The 13,767-nt window shown below is 41.5% G+C and overlaps 1 protein-coding gene across 1 annotated transcript; it reads right to left on the reverse strand.

Moving 5' to 3' along the window:
* Positions 1-66: 66 nt before the first annotated feature.
* Positions 67-11,518, reverse strand: LOC128791388 (lanosterol 14-alpha demethylase). The gene is made up of 10 exons (XM_053949056.1): positions 11,273-11,518; positions 10,370-10,468; positions 9,199-9,375; positions 5,599-5,725; positions 4,484-4,658; positions 4,188-4,307; positions 3,544-3,739; positions 2,857-2,952; positions 1,809-1,977; positions 67-1,218 (listed from the first exon to the last, which is right to left on the reverse strand). Exons 1-10 carry the CDS (start codon positions 11,423-11,425, stop codon positions 1,040-1,042), a joined length of 1,491 nt encoding a protein of 496 aa, XP_053805031.1. The 5' UTR covers positions 11,426-11,518; the 3' UTR covers positions 67-1,039.
* Positions 11,519-13,767: the final 2,249 nt, after the last annotated feature.

A 13,767-nucleotide genomic window follows, 5' to 3' on the forward strand; every position in this document is an offset into this window, starting at 1 on the left:
ATGCAAACACAAGGTTTTAGAACAGTTAAACTAAATTTAAACCAGGAAGGACAAGACAAAACCCTGTTTACACGGGGCACTGCCCACTCCCAGAGAGAGTTACAAATTTACTGATGAAACCTTTTCAAAAAGAAGTACAGAGTTGAGCATGGAAAGCTTCCCCAAGAGGTTTGTTTACAAATTTAATTCAAAATTCCTGTGAGCCAGAGCTCATTACCATTTACCATCAGAACTCTTGAACCAAACACCATTTAACAGTCCTGCATGAGTCAGTACAAACCCAGACAACATTCAGCTATTTCACCTTTTTATACAAACATGTTATTTACAAAATTCATGTTGTTGGTATCTTCATATTGTTACTCTTACAACTGGACATCAAGCTTCCAGAGATCACCATTTTCAAATTTTTTTTTGTTGCTTTCTGAACATAAACATTTTACAACTACTTCGACAGTTAAATGGCTCATTCTTGAAATGACTTACCTGTGAATACTCTGAACTCTGCCTACCACTTAGCTGTACAGTAACATTTTCTTAAATCAGCCAAGACCATCACTCACTTGGAACAGGATCATAAATACCAAAGGAAGGGCACCACCAAGTACAGTCCCCTGTGGTGCCTGTTCCAGATCGGTTTGCTGAAATTGGGTACAGAGGCAAGGTAGGCAGCCTTGCCCCTTGGTTATCTGGGAAAAGTAATCTTCAATCATTTTTCTAAAGGAAAGAGTTCCACTTGTAGAAATTACTTTTTTCTTCATTAAGAAGATCTGGCATGCACCTTAAAAGTATTACATCAATAGAAAACACGCTTTTGCTTTAAAAATGCAATGAGAAAATGGTAGAACAAGCAATTATACACAGCAGCAGTAAACAGTATGGGCAAACAAAATAGATGCAAAACTTCTGCATTTGGTAGACTACTGTTGCTTTCCTAACAGTAGATTCATCAGCTTCCATCTGCCACTTATTCTGTCAGAATTTTATTCAGAAGTCTGTTAGTTCACGCAACTTTAAAAGGTAAGGTTCTAGCGTCAGTTTACAGTGACCGCCTCTTGTATCTGATAACAGGGTTGTTAGGTGTGTGTATCATTGTTGTATAATTTATAGTTGGAAAATAGTCATTGATGAGATCAAATTCATACAAACGAAGCAAAGTAGACCAAATAGTCTTAATTTGAACATAAGCGAAGTTTTCTCCAATGCACCGATGACGGCCTAGAAGGAAAGCCATAAAATGCAATTAGAATTCTCAACACACTGAGGCTCTGATGTTTTAAATACTCTATTCTATAATTCCACCCAAGTGTTATTTTTCCAAGTGTCACTGCATAAAACAGACAAATAACTGGAATGAGATTGTGCTGTTCTGTCCCCACTAGAAAGCATTAATTTATGTATCAGGAAAGAAGCATTTGCAACACAGGAATGAGATCAGCTCTAATTCCATCAAGGCAATATTTGCAAACTGTTCTGGAAGTTGGGACTCTGCAGACTTTTTCTCTGCCTTCAGCTGAACTTGTGTTACCAGGTTTGTCCTTGACTTGAAAAGATGTGAGTCAGGCATCACTCACACTAATCTAAAGGTGTCTTGATAACTGCTGTGAGAGATATACAGCTATGACTAATGCAGAACTATTAATTTAATTATTTTAATAGCACTTTCACAGTAAGAAAACTTTCAGGCAGAAACAGGAAAGAAAAAAATCTATCCTAAGCTGCTGCAGTCTGGAGAGGTGCTGTAGGAGATGGCTGGTGTGAGCCACCTCAACACAACCTCACACAAGGTGTTGCATTCTTTAACTCACCAGCACCAAATGGAATGTATGCAAACTTCTCTCCAGCTGCTGGGTTATCTTGGAGGTATCTGTCAGGCTTGAAGTCTAGAGCCTCATTCCAGGAGTCTCTGAGTCTGTGATTAACAGTGGGAGATACACACACTTGATGGCCAGGGGGAATATTGTATCCAGCAACACTCTACAAGAGAAGAGACAAGACCCCACACATGACAAAATGTCTCAATTTTTCTTTTTAAAACGTTACCTGAAGTGTTACATCACGAGGCTTTATATTTCAAGAGATTTTGGCCAAGTGCATTTAAAATTACTGCAACCTAAAACTTCCTCTCATACTTGAGCAGGACACAGTGCTCAAGTAGTTGCAGGAACCTTCCAGCTGTTTTAGTAAGGCTGGCAATTCCACAGGAGGAGGTTTAAAAAAAAAAAAAGGAAGAATGAAATTAAATTTTATTGAAAGCCTTTGACATTGAAGGGACATAGCTAAAAAATAACTGAATTTTTTGACATGGTACCGTATTTGTACAAACAGCAAGTTTTCTTTCAGATTTACCTAGCTTGTGTTAAATGCATACCAAATTTTTCTACTACAACAATTCAAAATACCTGGCAAACAAAAAATGGTGGCACCAAACTAAGCTCAAATAAGACTTGTAACTACAAGAAAGGGTCAGTTTTGCTGAAGAATACTGCACATGGCTGTTGCTGGATCCCAGAGCTGCTCTTCTCCAGGTGGAACAATCCCTGTTCCCTCAGCCTCTCACCACCAGTACTGCAGCCCCCTCCCAGCCGGATATTTCACTTCATCAGTCTTTTGCTTGCTGGGGACTGCAGGGGTCTGAAACTGGACACAATTACACATGAAGGTAAAAAATACTACATTCAAGGTATTAATTGCTTTCCTATCTCAACAATGGCTACGCTACCACTGACGGAACCCCGGAATGCCATCAGCTTTCCTCCCTGCCAGCAAACAGCTCACTTGTGTTTCTGCCAGCTGAGATACCTCTGACCTGGCCTGTGCTCCTATAGTGACATTAGCTCCAAAAAGTGTCCTCACCTGAGGAGTTCTGGCCATTCTCATCATGGTCATTATAGGAGGTCTAAGCCTTAATGTTTCTTTTAGACAGCGATCCAGCAAACTGAGATCCTTGAGCTGAAAATAGAGAGGAAAGAATATATCAAAATACAGCCAAGTTTATTCAACACGAACAAAATGCTATTTTATACCATTTATAAACATTTTTAAAAAATCAAAGAGTAAGCTTATAGTTACATGTACTTTATTAGCTACACTATTTCTTTTCCATTTGATTCAATTAAGAAGAAAAAAAATCACTGACCAGTGCAATAAATACAGCTACTGTCTTAGTGATCTGTCTCTTAAGTATTTTCTGTTGCCTAATTAAAGAACAAGGTCACACTGCACTGCTTTCCTCAGTGGAAATATGAGGATCTTCCTTTGCTACAGAAGTGCCATTTATTAAATAAGCACAGGAACTGCAATTTCCCTAACGAACACTGATTTAAAAAAACAGTATCAAGCTGAAAATTTATTCAGACAGGAAGATAAGAGGAAATGTACTGGCAAACAGTGTTATCAGAGAATGACTGTGCCAATTATTATTTTAACACAAAAGCATATGACTGTATTTCATGTCCGACGAGCTTTTATATTTTTTTTTTTTTAATAAGCATCTAAAAATATAAAAATGCCCCTCAGGACTAATGTAACATAGAAACAAACCTGGTCGTAAGTTAAGGGTGGCAAGTCCTCCCCACACACTGCTTTCTGTTCTGCATAGCACTGCTCCTGTATGGCTTTGTCCCGGGCGAGGAAGAAGCCGAGCCAGGCGCTGGTGGTGGAGGACGTGTGCTGCCCTGCCAGCAGCAGCCCGATCAGCATTCCTGCAATTTCATCATCCGTCAGCGCGCGCCCGTCCCTGCATCAAATGGAACCACATTGGAGCTTCGTTCAGTCATGTTTCACCATTTAGCATTGCTATTTATACAGTAGCATTTACAATTTTTTCTAATGTACTCCTTACTCCTTCTGCTCTTTTATTGCCTACCCTAAACGAAGGGGCAAATGATCTAAGGGTAGGCAGAAGGGAGAAGAGAGGGAGAGAGACTCTTTAGGAGCCTTAAAGAAAATCATTCCTCAACAGCCAGCAAAGAGAAAGGAAGCAACCTCAGTCACCTCATGACCACCAATGAAAATCTCAGAAATCTGAATAACCATTGACAACTGAAGTTTTAAACCTGCTTTTAAGAACACAACTAGGACAAACTGCATGCAACAAAACAATTCAGAATATGAGAGAGTGTTTCTTGGGTTTTGGTAGATAGTTCTAACTTAACAGCTCAAAGCTAAAGTAAATCTTGGCTTACTTGTATGAAGCATCAAGTAGAGTTTGGAGCATGTCATCCTCCTTTTCCTCGGACTTCCGACGTTTCTGGATAACCTTGTAGAAAATATTCTTTATTTCTCTGTGTGCTCGATCTCGTCGTCTGCGATTCAAAACACTCCCATTAGCAACTTTACACAGCGTAACACAAAATGCTTACGAGGATTGATTGGGATGTCTAGAATAGCTTACAAAGAAGAAGTGGTGGGGATGGGGGGCAATCCAAACAATGATGTTTAGATAAAATGCTAAAGTGCCTTTCTCTGTTAGTGCTGGTACCTGAAGCTTGGCAGAGGCAGCCAGCCTGGCAGCAGCCAGGCAGCGTGAGTGAAACCCCCATCCAGGTCAGCATACAGCTGAGCCACCTTCTCATCCAGCAAGCCTCGGATCTCCTTCCCATGTAAGCAATGACTTGCTGTCAAAATGATCAGCTCTGAAAGGGCTTCAAACAGGTCTGAGGAAATATTTGAAAAACATTACTGAAATGTGTCTGATCAGATGTTTTTTTGAACAACTTTTTGTTTGGATCACAGATACCTTTTTTCTAAGGTATTTCTTTCTAGAAATTTTTCTAGCAGAGTTAGTAAATCTTCCAAAGCAAGCCATGCATCACAAGCTCAATCCTAAATAAATGTAAGTGAAGTCATACAAAGATTTAACCCTGAAATCCAAATCCATAGGAAACCAGTTCATTTTGCTACTCACTGAATTATTTTTATATAGTAGTACCTAGACACTTAAATATCAATTTATATATTACCATATTATTAATTATATTTACATATAAATCATATACAATCAAAGTAATTCAATATATTAAAATTTGACATGTATTATATAATTTTTATGCATTTAAATATAAGTATGTATGTTTCAATAATATTTGACACTGCTATGCAACTGTGAGCTTGCAACGATGATGATGGGCAAGTTGGGAATGAGGGAAAATAACAATTTCACTTTGGTCACTAACATAACCATATCAGCTTTGAAGATGCAGTTTTTCACTGTAGAACTCCCAGAGCCAAGATCTTCAGCACAGGCTCTCTAGGAAGTCAGAGCAGCATTTTTTCCCAGGGCCTAGGAAGTGGTTACACTGAGCTGACTGATAACCATCCAAAATTAGCATAACAGGTGCACTATGAGCTGACTAGGAAAGCAAAACAAAGACAGTCCTTCATTCCTTTCAGTGATTTTCTGAGCAGCTTTATTCTCCAATAGTCTTATATTTGATTTTTAAAATTCTGTATTTTCTTTCTTCTGATGTTCAATACCCTTTTACCTACATAATTTTAAATTTTTATTATATTGCAGTACATATTTTACAAAAATATACTGCATTGGTCTTAAGTACTTCCCAGAAAACTGGAAAAAATGTATTTAATCCTGCTTACTTTTCTCTCCACATTCTCCCCATGCTTTGAAATACTCCTTTGTTTCTTCTTCAATCACAGATACATGCTGTCTAAACTGGGCAATGTTTAGCCCAGTTTTGAGCATCTTCTTCTGTTCCAAAAATATCTAAAAGAACCAAGACAGAACAAGCAATCAGTACAAGGATCATCATATTAATGTGATTAAAAGTTATTAGAATTCCTACTATAAGAACATCAGAAGTTTACTTACAACAGAAGTAAATAGGGATTATGATTAGGACTGCAGGGTACAGCAGATACTCAGTTTTTACTAATAGGTAATATTCTGTTTTTCACCTTGCCTTTCAAGCAATAGTTCAGAAACATTCAAGTAAAATAATAGCTCAAAGAAGCTCCAATTCTCTCTTTTGCAGTACAAAACAAAAAAAAAAATATTTTAGTATCTTCATTAAGCTTTATCCCTGAAGATACAAGATGCATGTGAAGTTGAACTATGAAATGCCCTTTAGATAAATAATCACAAACACAACCAGCCCCATCTTTGCAAAGTCTGGATTTGGCCTGTGTTCCCTGATATGTGGCCTCCTCACTTTCTCTCAGGCAGAAGGACCCTGAACTAGAGATGACCCTTTCTTTTACAGAGTCCTCTGATATCGCTGCCCTGCAAGTCAGACACAGAAGCAGGAGGCAAACTGCTTCCTAGGAAAACAGTGAGTTTCACACCATTTTCACCTCATCCTCTTTTTCTACATACAGATTCATAGCTAACAAACCTACTGGTGAAAAGCCCTTCATTAGATGAGAATCATTCAATGCATTCACAGGACATTGACTCAGAAATGTATTTATTTGATTTTTAAGCCCTAATTATGAATGAGGCATCTTCCCTATAGCTCTGCACTGTACCATGAGTAATACACCAAAAACTCTCTTCCCACCAAGGGCTCTGCATGTACAATACAGAGCAAAAGGCACTAAGAGAAAAGCTACTTCCTAGAAGCTTTTGTTTTGAGAATGCAGTGAGGACCCCAGCAGTCTGTCAGAGGGCACACATGCCACAGAGCAAAGAGACAAGCACATTTTCCCTTGCAGCAGGCTAGCCAGTCTCCAGCTTGATGGAGACAGGAATGGCACACAGGAGTGAACACATCCTCTGCAATTTCAGCTCCTCTCAACAAAAACTATCTGCAAGAGGCTTGGAGGGAGGAGAGAGAGAGAGTGAATATTAGTTGATATATTGACTATGGATATTAACAATTACCAGAATCACTGGTAAGTAAGCAAGTTACTCATTTTGAAGAAGAAGGGGTGGTTCTTCCAAACACATGACTGAAAGTCACTGAACTAATAGATACTTAGCAGCTTAAGCAGAGAAAAGGGGGTCTCAAAAGAAATTTCAGGATGACCCATCAACTGTAGAATGCCAACGAAATTTTCCATGGCTTTCATAAATGACTTCCCATTAGATGTCTGAAATGAAATCATGGTGGTGACACTATGCAAAAAAAACCAGCTTACCTCTAGCAGAATGCATCCTGGCCACAACTGGCTGTGCTACCTCTCTAGCTTCATAGAGGGAAACTAGAGAAAATCAGTGTCAGAGATAATTGAAATGTCAATAGCAAACTCCCTGTATCTCCTTGCTGTGGAAAAAGAGTAATTTTTGTGGAAAAAAAAGACTTTTCTGAGGAACCCGAATCTGCAGGGATAATAAGAAAGAAGTCTTTCTGGTATCAAAGATATGAATTAACTAGACATATCCACAGATACCCAAGACTTACTGAGTAATATGGTTCATCTCTTGACTAAAGCAGAACTCAAGTGCACTCTAGGGAAAAAGAAAACTTAGGGTGACTCTTTCTAGAAAAATACCTCATTTCAGAAAAAATCAACAAAAAGCTGTATATGGTGGGCCAATGAGGTAGGCCTTAATCGTCCCTATGTGCCTGAAGTACGTGGTGGTAAGAAATGCCCATTTCCAAGGAGCTTACAGAAAATTCTATAAAACTGATGGATGAGATTAGATCACATCAAAGAACTAGCTCTTGCATGAAGACAGACATTCAAATCCATCCACAAACTGAAGAGCATGAAAGCAGAAGTCAAACCATCTGTAACAAGTGGGTAAACTTTCACAGAATTAAGGTACAAATCATGACCTTTAAGTTTCAAGCAGACATCCCATAACAGTCAGAATCCACAAAACAAGCACAACACAGTGAAAATCTGGCCAGCTTAGCAGCCTGATGCACAGATACTCTTCTGAAGCAAGTCAGAGAAGAACAGAGATGAACATGAGATGTATTGCAGAGAATCATGCATCCTCCATGATCCAGCAGCTACAAAAGTGATTCCCAACTCCATCCCTGACTTTTTGAGGAAGACCTCTGACTATCCAAACTGGTAGAAACAAGTCTGTTAGAATGGCCCCACTCATGAAAGAGATCTCCTAGGACACAAGAAATTATCTCCTACTTGTTATCCAGGCTGCAGTCTTGCTGGTTCTCATAGGGATGAGGAGTTATGCAAATCCATCAAGTGGCAAAGAGCCTACCACCCAACCCACCAATTCTCCCCCAGCTGCTATCCACAATTTAGTACTTCTGACAAAGGAGGAGACAACCAAGTTCTCCTTTACCTACTTAGAAAGCAGCAAGTTGTAGGTAGTTAGCTGTGTATGAGATTTCCAAAAGAACAGGCGAAGAACAACATGCTTATTCTGTGGATCATGGCAAACTGCCAGCATGGAGGCAAAGAAAGTAGTAATTACTGCCCTTAAGCCACATCATTAATAGGGCAACAATCACAGCACGTAGGCAGGAATGAATGAAGAGGCATGCTAAGGAGGAAAAGAAATTCATGGTCACAGAAGCAATCAAATGACTGGCATTTATACTAACAAAGTGAGGCCAAAACTGAAGATCCAAAAATAAAGTACATCACAGTGCTGTTTCTTCCACCCAACTACTCTGCTATATAACAGGCACTGAACACAGAGTGCCAGTGAAGCAAGTGGGGCCACAGAAAAGTTGGCTTCTGCAGTTTGAGAGTCTGACATGGCAGGCCACCCTCACAAACAAGAAAGCAACCAATGCTTAGCTCAGATACAATGCCACGTGACACAGCCCCTGTGCTCCCATGCAGACTGTATTCTGCAAACATACACTGAATGATTTCTGCCTGAGCAAAACAAACCTTGTGGTTCAAACTGTTAAATTATTACTCTCATGTCTAGATTTGGCATGGCATAAATCTAAAGTTACCACTCTTAGGGCTTTCTCAGAAAAAAGAACTGAGGTTGCTTGGAAGGGAAAAGTGAGCTGCAGGTAGTGGCATGCTGCAAGGGAAGGAAAAAGTGACTCATTAGTTTTTCCTCTATGGTGAGATTAGATGGTGCCAAAGAACAAAAAATAACATCCAGGGTGACAAATGGCCAGGTGGTAAAGAAAGCTACCTGAACATACCAGATTATCCAGATGAGACTATTTACCTATACCATTGCAATATGCCACAGATGGTATGAACAAACCCCATCACACAGAGCCAAGAGCTCAGGGCTGCCTACTCAGCATTGCAACTGCACTGCTTTTCTACTCGTCTGCAACGTAAAATACAAACCGCATTCGGGACGTCATAGGCAACTCCCCTGCCGAAGACCGGCGTAGTTAACCGGGAGTACACATCCTCCGCGTTCAAATCTTCATTTTTACTATTGAAGAGCAGAGCAGCAGCATCACTACCCAGTAAGTATGTGAATGTCTTGCCAACCATAGTGAAACTGAACACAGGTCCATACTGAGAGAAAGAATAAACAAACAAAAAAAATTATTTGAAATAAGAACAAAAATCATTATATCTCTATCCCGTACAGTCTTTCATAAATTACTTTTTCTCCTAAGTAAGTCCAGACATTTAATAAAGATAAATATAATTTAAAACCACATTTAAATTTGTTTTCAATGTACATACCAGTGATATCTAATGTTATAATGAACACATGTGAACATGCACATTTTAAAACCATTTATTTTAGAAAACATTAGTAAAAGATCAACCACACTGAAAAGACTAATAGAGATATTGCAGCACATATTAACCCCAGTAATCTACAAACACTGTCTCGAAAAATTCTGGATTTATGGAGTTATGCATACATAATTAGGGGCAAACAAGATTTTGAAGTTTAAAAGTCATCTCCAGCAGACCTTCATGTACCAGATTTGGCTTCCTCTAAGCTAACCAAGCTAAGATTTAAGCTTGTAACTCTAGATAGTTTTAGACAATGTGAAACAGCTTCAAAAATCTAATTTAATTGGAATTAAAGCTTTACTTTAGTTAATTTCTTCTAGGCTGTTACAGTATAAAAACTACTGAGGTTTTATACACAAGCTCTATTAACATCAGAGAGGCCTTAAAATTCATCAAGATACCAACAGAGGTGGCCAGCTACATTCCAACCTGGTCATAGATTGGTAAAGAATGTGATTAAGAGTTACCAATTACAGCAAGAAATAACTTCATGCAAATGACTTTTTAACTAACTTGTGATTCAGCTATGAGTATTACCCAAATGTACAAGCATATCTGTGACGTGAATCAGGAGAGCTCAGAAAACACTACTGCTGCATAAAGAGACCTGAAGATCACAGTGCCTACTGTGCACACTCCATTCCATATTTGAGGTGGCAAATGAGAATGAAGTGATTTTAAACAGGCCCCAGACAGAGAACTTAATAGATACACAAAAATATTTTTGCATATGCTCAGCCAATCATGTGGGAAAACATACCTTGTCATAAGCATTTTCCAAAAATTCAATGGGACTTTTTCCAAATGCAATTGCATGACCAAGGAAAGGGATGCCTGATGAAATAAAAGGTGGGTAGTTCTGTAGAAGAAAGAGAAAAATAAACACTGAATTTTCTTCAGAGATTATCACAGACTCATGAACTAATAGACTATCCTGGACTGGAAGGGACCCATAAGGATCGAAGTCCAACTCCTGGCCCTGCACAGGGCCATCCACAAGGGTGACAGTATGTCCCTGAGCCCAAAAGTAACAAAATCATGTCCATTTACATAAAAACTAACCACAGAGCAAGTTTTATATATATTTGTTTAAACTCTTTTGTGAAAAGGCCAACTTTAAAAGAATATTCAGTTTTTCAGATAGAAGTACATTTAAAAGCAGCAAAGGTTAAAATAAAGTGAATAGGATTAAGATTCTTCCTACGCTGCCTCTGAATGTGAAGCACAAAGATACTGCAACTGAAAAGAAGGCAGCCAGAAACGAAACAGTGCTGGAGGATTTGTTAAAAAGCCCATCAAAAGCGCCTTCAGGTTAGCACTGTGTTTCATCGATTAGCGGGCAACCTCTCTTAAGCTCCATCGATGAAACAGCACCGGGAATGCCCTCCGGTTCCGCGAGCGCCTCAGCCCGCCGCGGTACCGAGCAGCCCGGTGAGGGCGAAGCCGGCCAGCTGCCCCAGAAGCCGCCCACGGCGAGCCTGCTGGAAACGCCCTCGCCCGCCGCGGCCCGCTCCCCCACGCCGGGGTTTCAGCCCGCTTCCCCCGCGCTCCCGAGGGCTGTCCCGAGGCCGCTCCCCGGGCCCGCGCCCTGCAGCTGCCGCCCGGCTCCCCCGGCCCGCAGGGACAGCGGCGGAGCCCCCGGGCCGCCGCCCTCACCGCTCACCTTCTGGTCGGCGCCGAGGTGTCGCCGGTACCCCAGCTGGAACAGGTAGCCGAGGCTGAGCGCGAAGGCGGAGGCCGCCAGCACCAGGGAGAGGGGGTTGCCGACGGCCACCCGCTCCAGCAAGGACCCGCCGATCTCCATGAGGTTCAGCATCTTCTCGGCGCCCGCCGCCACTCGCCGCGGCTCCGCGGGGCAAGGCGGTGCGGCGCGGTGGGCCGGGCTGGTCCGAGCCCGTGCGGCGGCTCCCGGCGCTGGGCTGATCTCTGCCCATGTGACGATTGCCGGCGCCGCAGCCAACCCGCGGCCGCGCCGCGCGGGGCGACGGCATCGGCCGGGCTGCGGCCCGCGCCATTGGCGGGCGGCGCGCGGGGCCGGGCCCGGCCGCCTCAGGGCTCGGCCCCGGCGGCGGCGGCGGCGGCGGCGGCCGCGGGGCGCTCGGCGCCTGAGTGTTTGAAGTGCTGGGTGTCCTGGAACACCCGGACAACACGGCTCTCCTCCGAGAAATGGGGCTTAGGCCGGTGAGCCGTTCCTCGGGCATCGCTGCCGGTGCCCCCGTTGACAGCCCAGGGCGCTGTTTTGTAAGGCTGCAACAGCGCGCGGAGAACGAGGACGACTTATTTGTGTTTAATTCCGGATGCTCCAAATGTTTAATGTCAGAAAATCCGCGTATTGTTTTTGAAATGAGTTCCCACTAAGATCTAAGGGTTTAAGATCAAATAGTGCACAAAGCTGCATTTGGAAACAGAGAGCTCATCACAACCGAGGTCAGTTTGTTGTCCACATACAATTGTTTAATTCAACAGGAGTGTATTTTAATGCGTTTCCGGAAAATTCTGGTTTGAGCAAGTCTTTTAAAGGCAGTATTTGTTCATCCAGTGAGTCCAGTCAGTTTCGAAAGTTTAAATGTGTACATCTGGGAACACTAGCAGGAAGCCAGTTGATCATTACATACTGTAAGACATTTCAACAGGGTACGGTTCCAAAGATTATCTGTAATGCTTTTAAATAAATTTTTGCAAAGTTCAGAAACCTAAATTCTCATCAATTCCCGACTTAATCTGAAATTAACTATTTGTTGTCATCAGTTCTGAGTACTTTTAATTTTGTCAACTGGAAAAGGTGCACAGGCAAAAGCATAAGCTTGTTACTGAGTGAATATTCTTGTGTTTTTTTTTTTTTAATGTGTAATATCCCGTGGTAAACTCCGTATCAAGGTCTCATATGTGCTGAGTATTATTACTAGATGAGTGGAGGTAGCAGAGAATGCTTGTGAATGCTGAGATGTGCATGGAATCAGTGATAAGTATCTTCAAACTCTTCATATCAGCTACAGGGATCTAGTAAAGTTTTCAATTTGTTGCCTGCAAGCTCTGAAGTTTCAACACTTTTCAGGGCCAGAGGAAATTCATCAGTGCTGTAGTGATTGAGAAAGAGTTCCTTCGTATTTACAAGCCTTGACAATTCTTTCAGGGGACATGAGAGCTATCACTGGTTGTTACTGACATTCTGTCAATTTATGAAGTAAGGACATTTATGGTGGAATAGTGTCAGTCTATTTCTTCCAAGGGAGAGGATTTCCAGATTAATTACCTATATATGAATATAGCTTTTACTTCATTTTTATGTAATTACTAATTATATTTAAATTTATATTTGTACATTATTTTTATATCTTTACCCTATAGTAATAACAACTAAGGTAAAGCAGAGCTTTTGCAGACCATGTATGTTGTTTCTGTTGAACCTGTATTTCTTTTTTCAGTCAACAGCCCAGCTTCAAACTGCATTCAGCTATAAGCTGACAGTGGTTGGGAAACTCCCACCTCCCTGGAGCAATTGTTCCCACCTCCCTGGAGCAATTGTTCCCTGCACCAAGCAGCAGCAGCAGGACATCACCTCAGGACAAGGCTTCCTTCTTGAACTAGTTGCTCACTGGAGTCAGGGGGATCAGTTATTCCACTTGGTAAAATCCTGCCTGTTTTTCACAGTTTTAAGTTCTCTTAAACTCTTTTGCCTTACAGGGCAAAAGTGTTCTACTCAAATCTTTGCTTTTGGCAGTTGAATAGGTTCTTGCTTTTTAAGAATGTGCTTGTTAGATGGACTGTAGGTGGTGAGCTGGGCATCTCATGTTTACAAAGGCACAAGTGTCAGCTCATTTTCATTGTTTTTTTGTTTGGTAGTGATATGAGGGTTGTTACTAATGGTCTGTCTCAGTGGTGTTGGATTTCTCTCTGTTCCCATTTTTTATTTCCTGCTTCCAGATGAAAGGAGAGCACACACATGCCTTGCCCCAGCAGGGTAGTGCAAGCTCCTATGTACGCAGGTGCCAGGAGCCTCTGGGATTGCAGACTTGGGCTCTTGCTGCTCAGTGGTGCCACTGTTGTGCAACATCTGCAAACCTCTGCCTTGCTACAATGAACAGTTTCCAGTTTACCTGGTAAATTCCTGAGCAGTTTCCAAGGTGCACTACCTTAATTTAGAGTCATCATGGGATA

This window comes from Vidua chalybeata, chromosome 1, assembly GCF_026979565.1.
Source record: "Vidua chalybeata isolate OUT-0048 chromosome 1, bVidCha1 merged haplotype, whole genome shotgun sequence".
NCBI classification, from domain to species: Eukaryota; Metazoa; Chordata; class Aves; order Passeriformes; family Viduidae; genus Vidua; species Vidua chalybeata.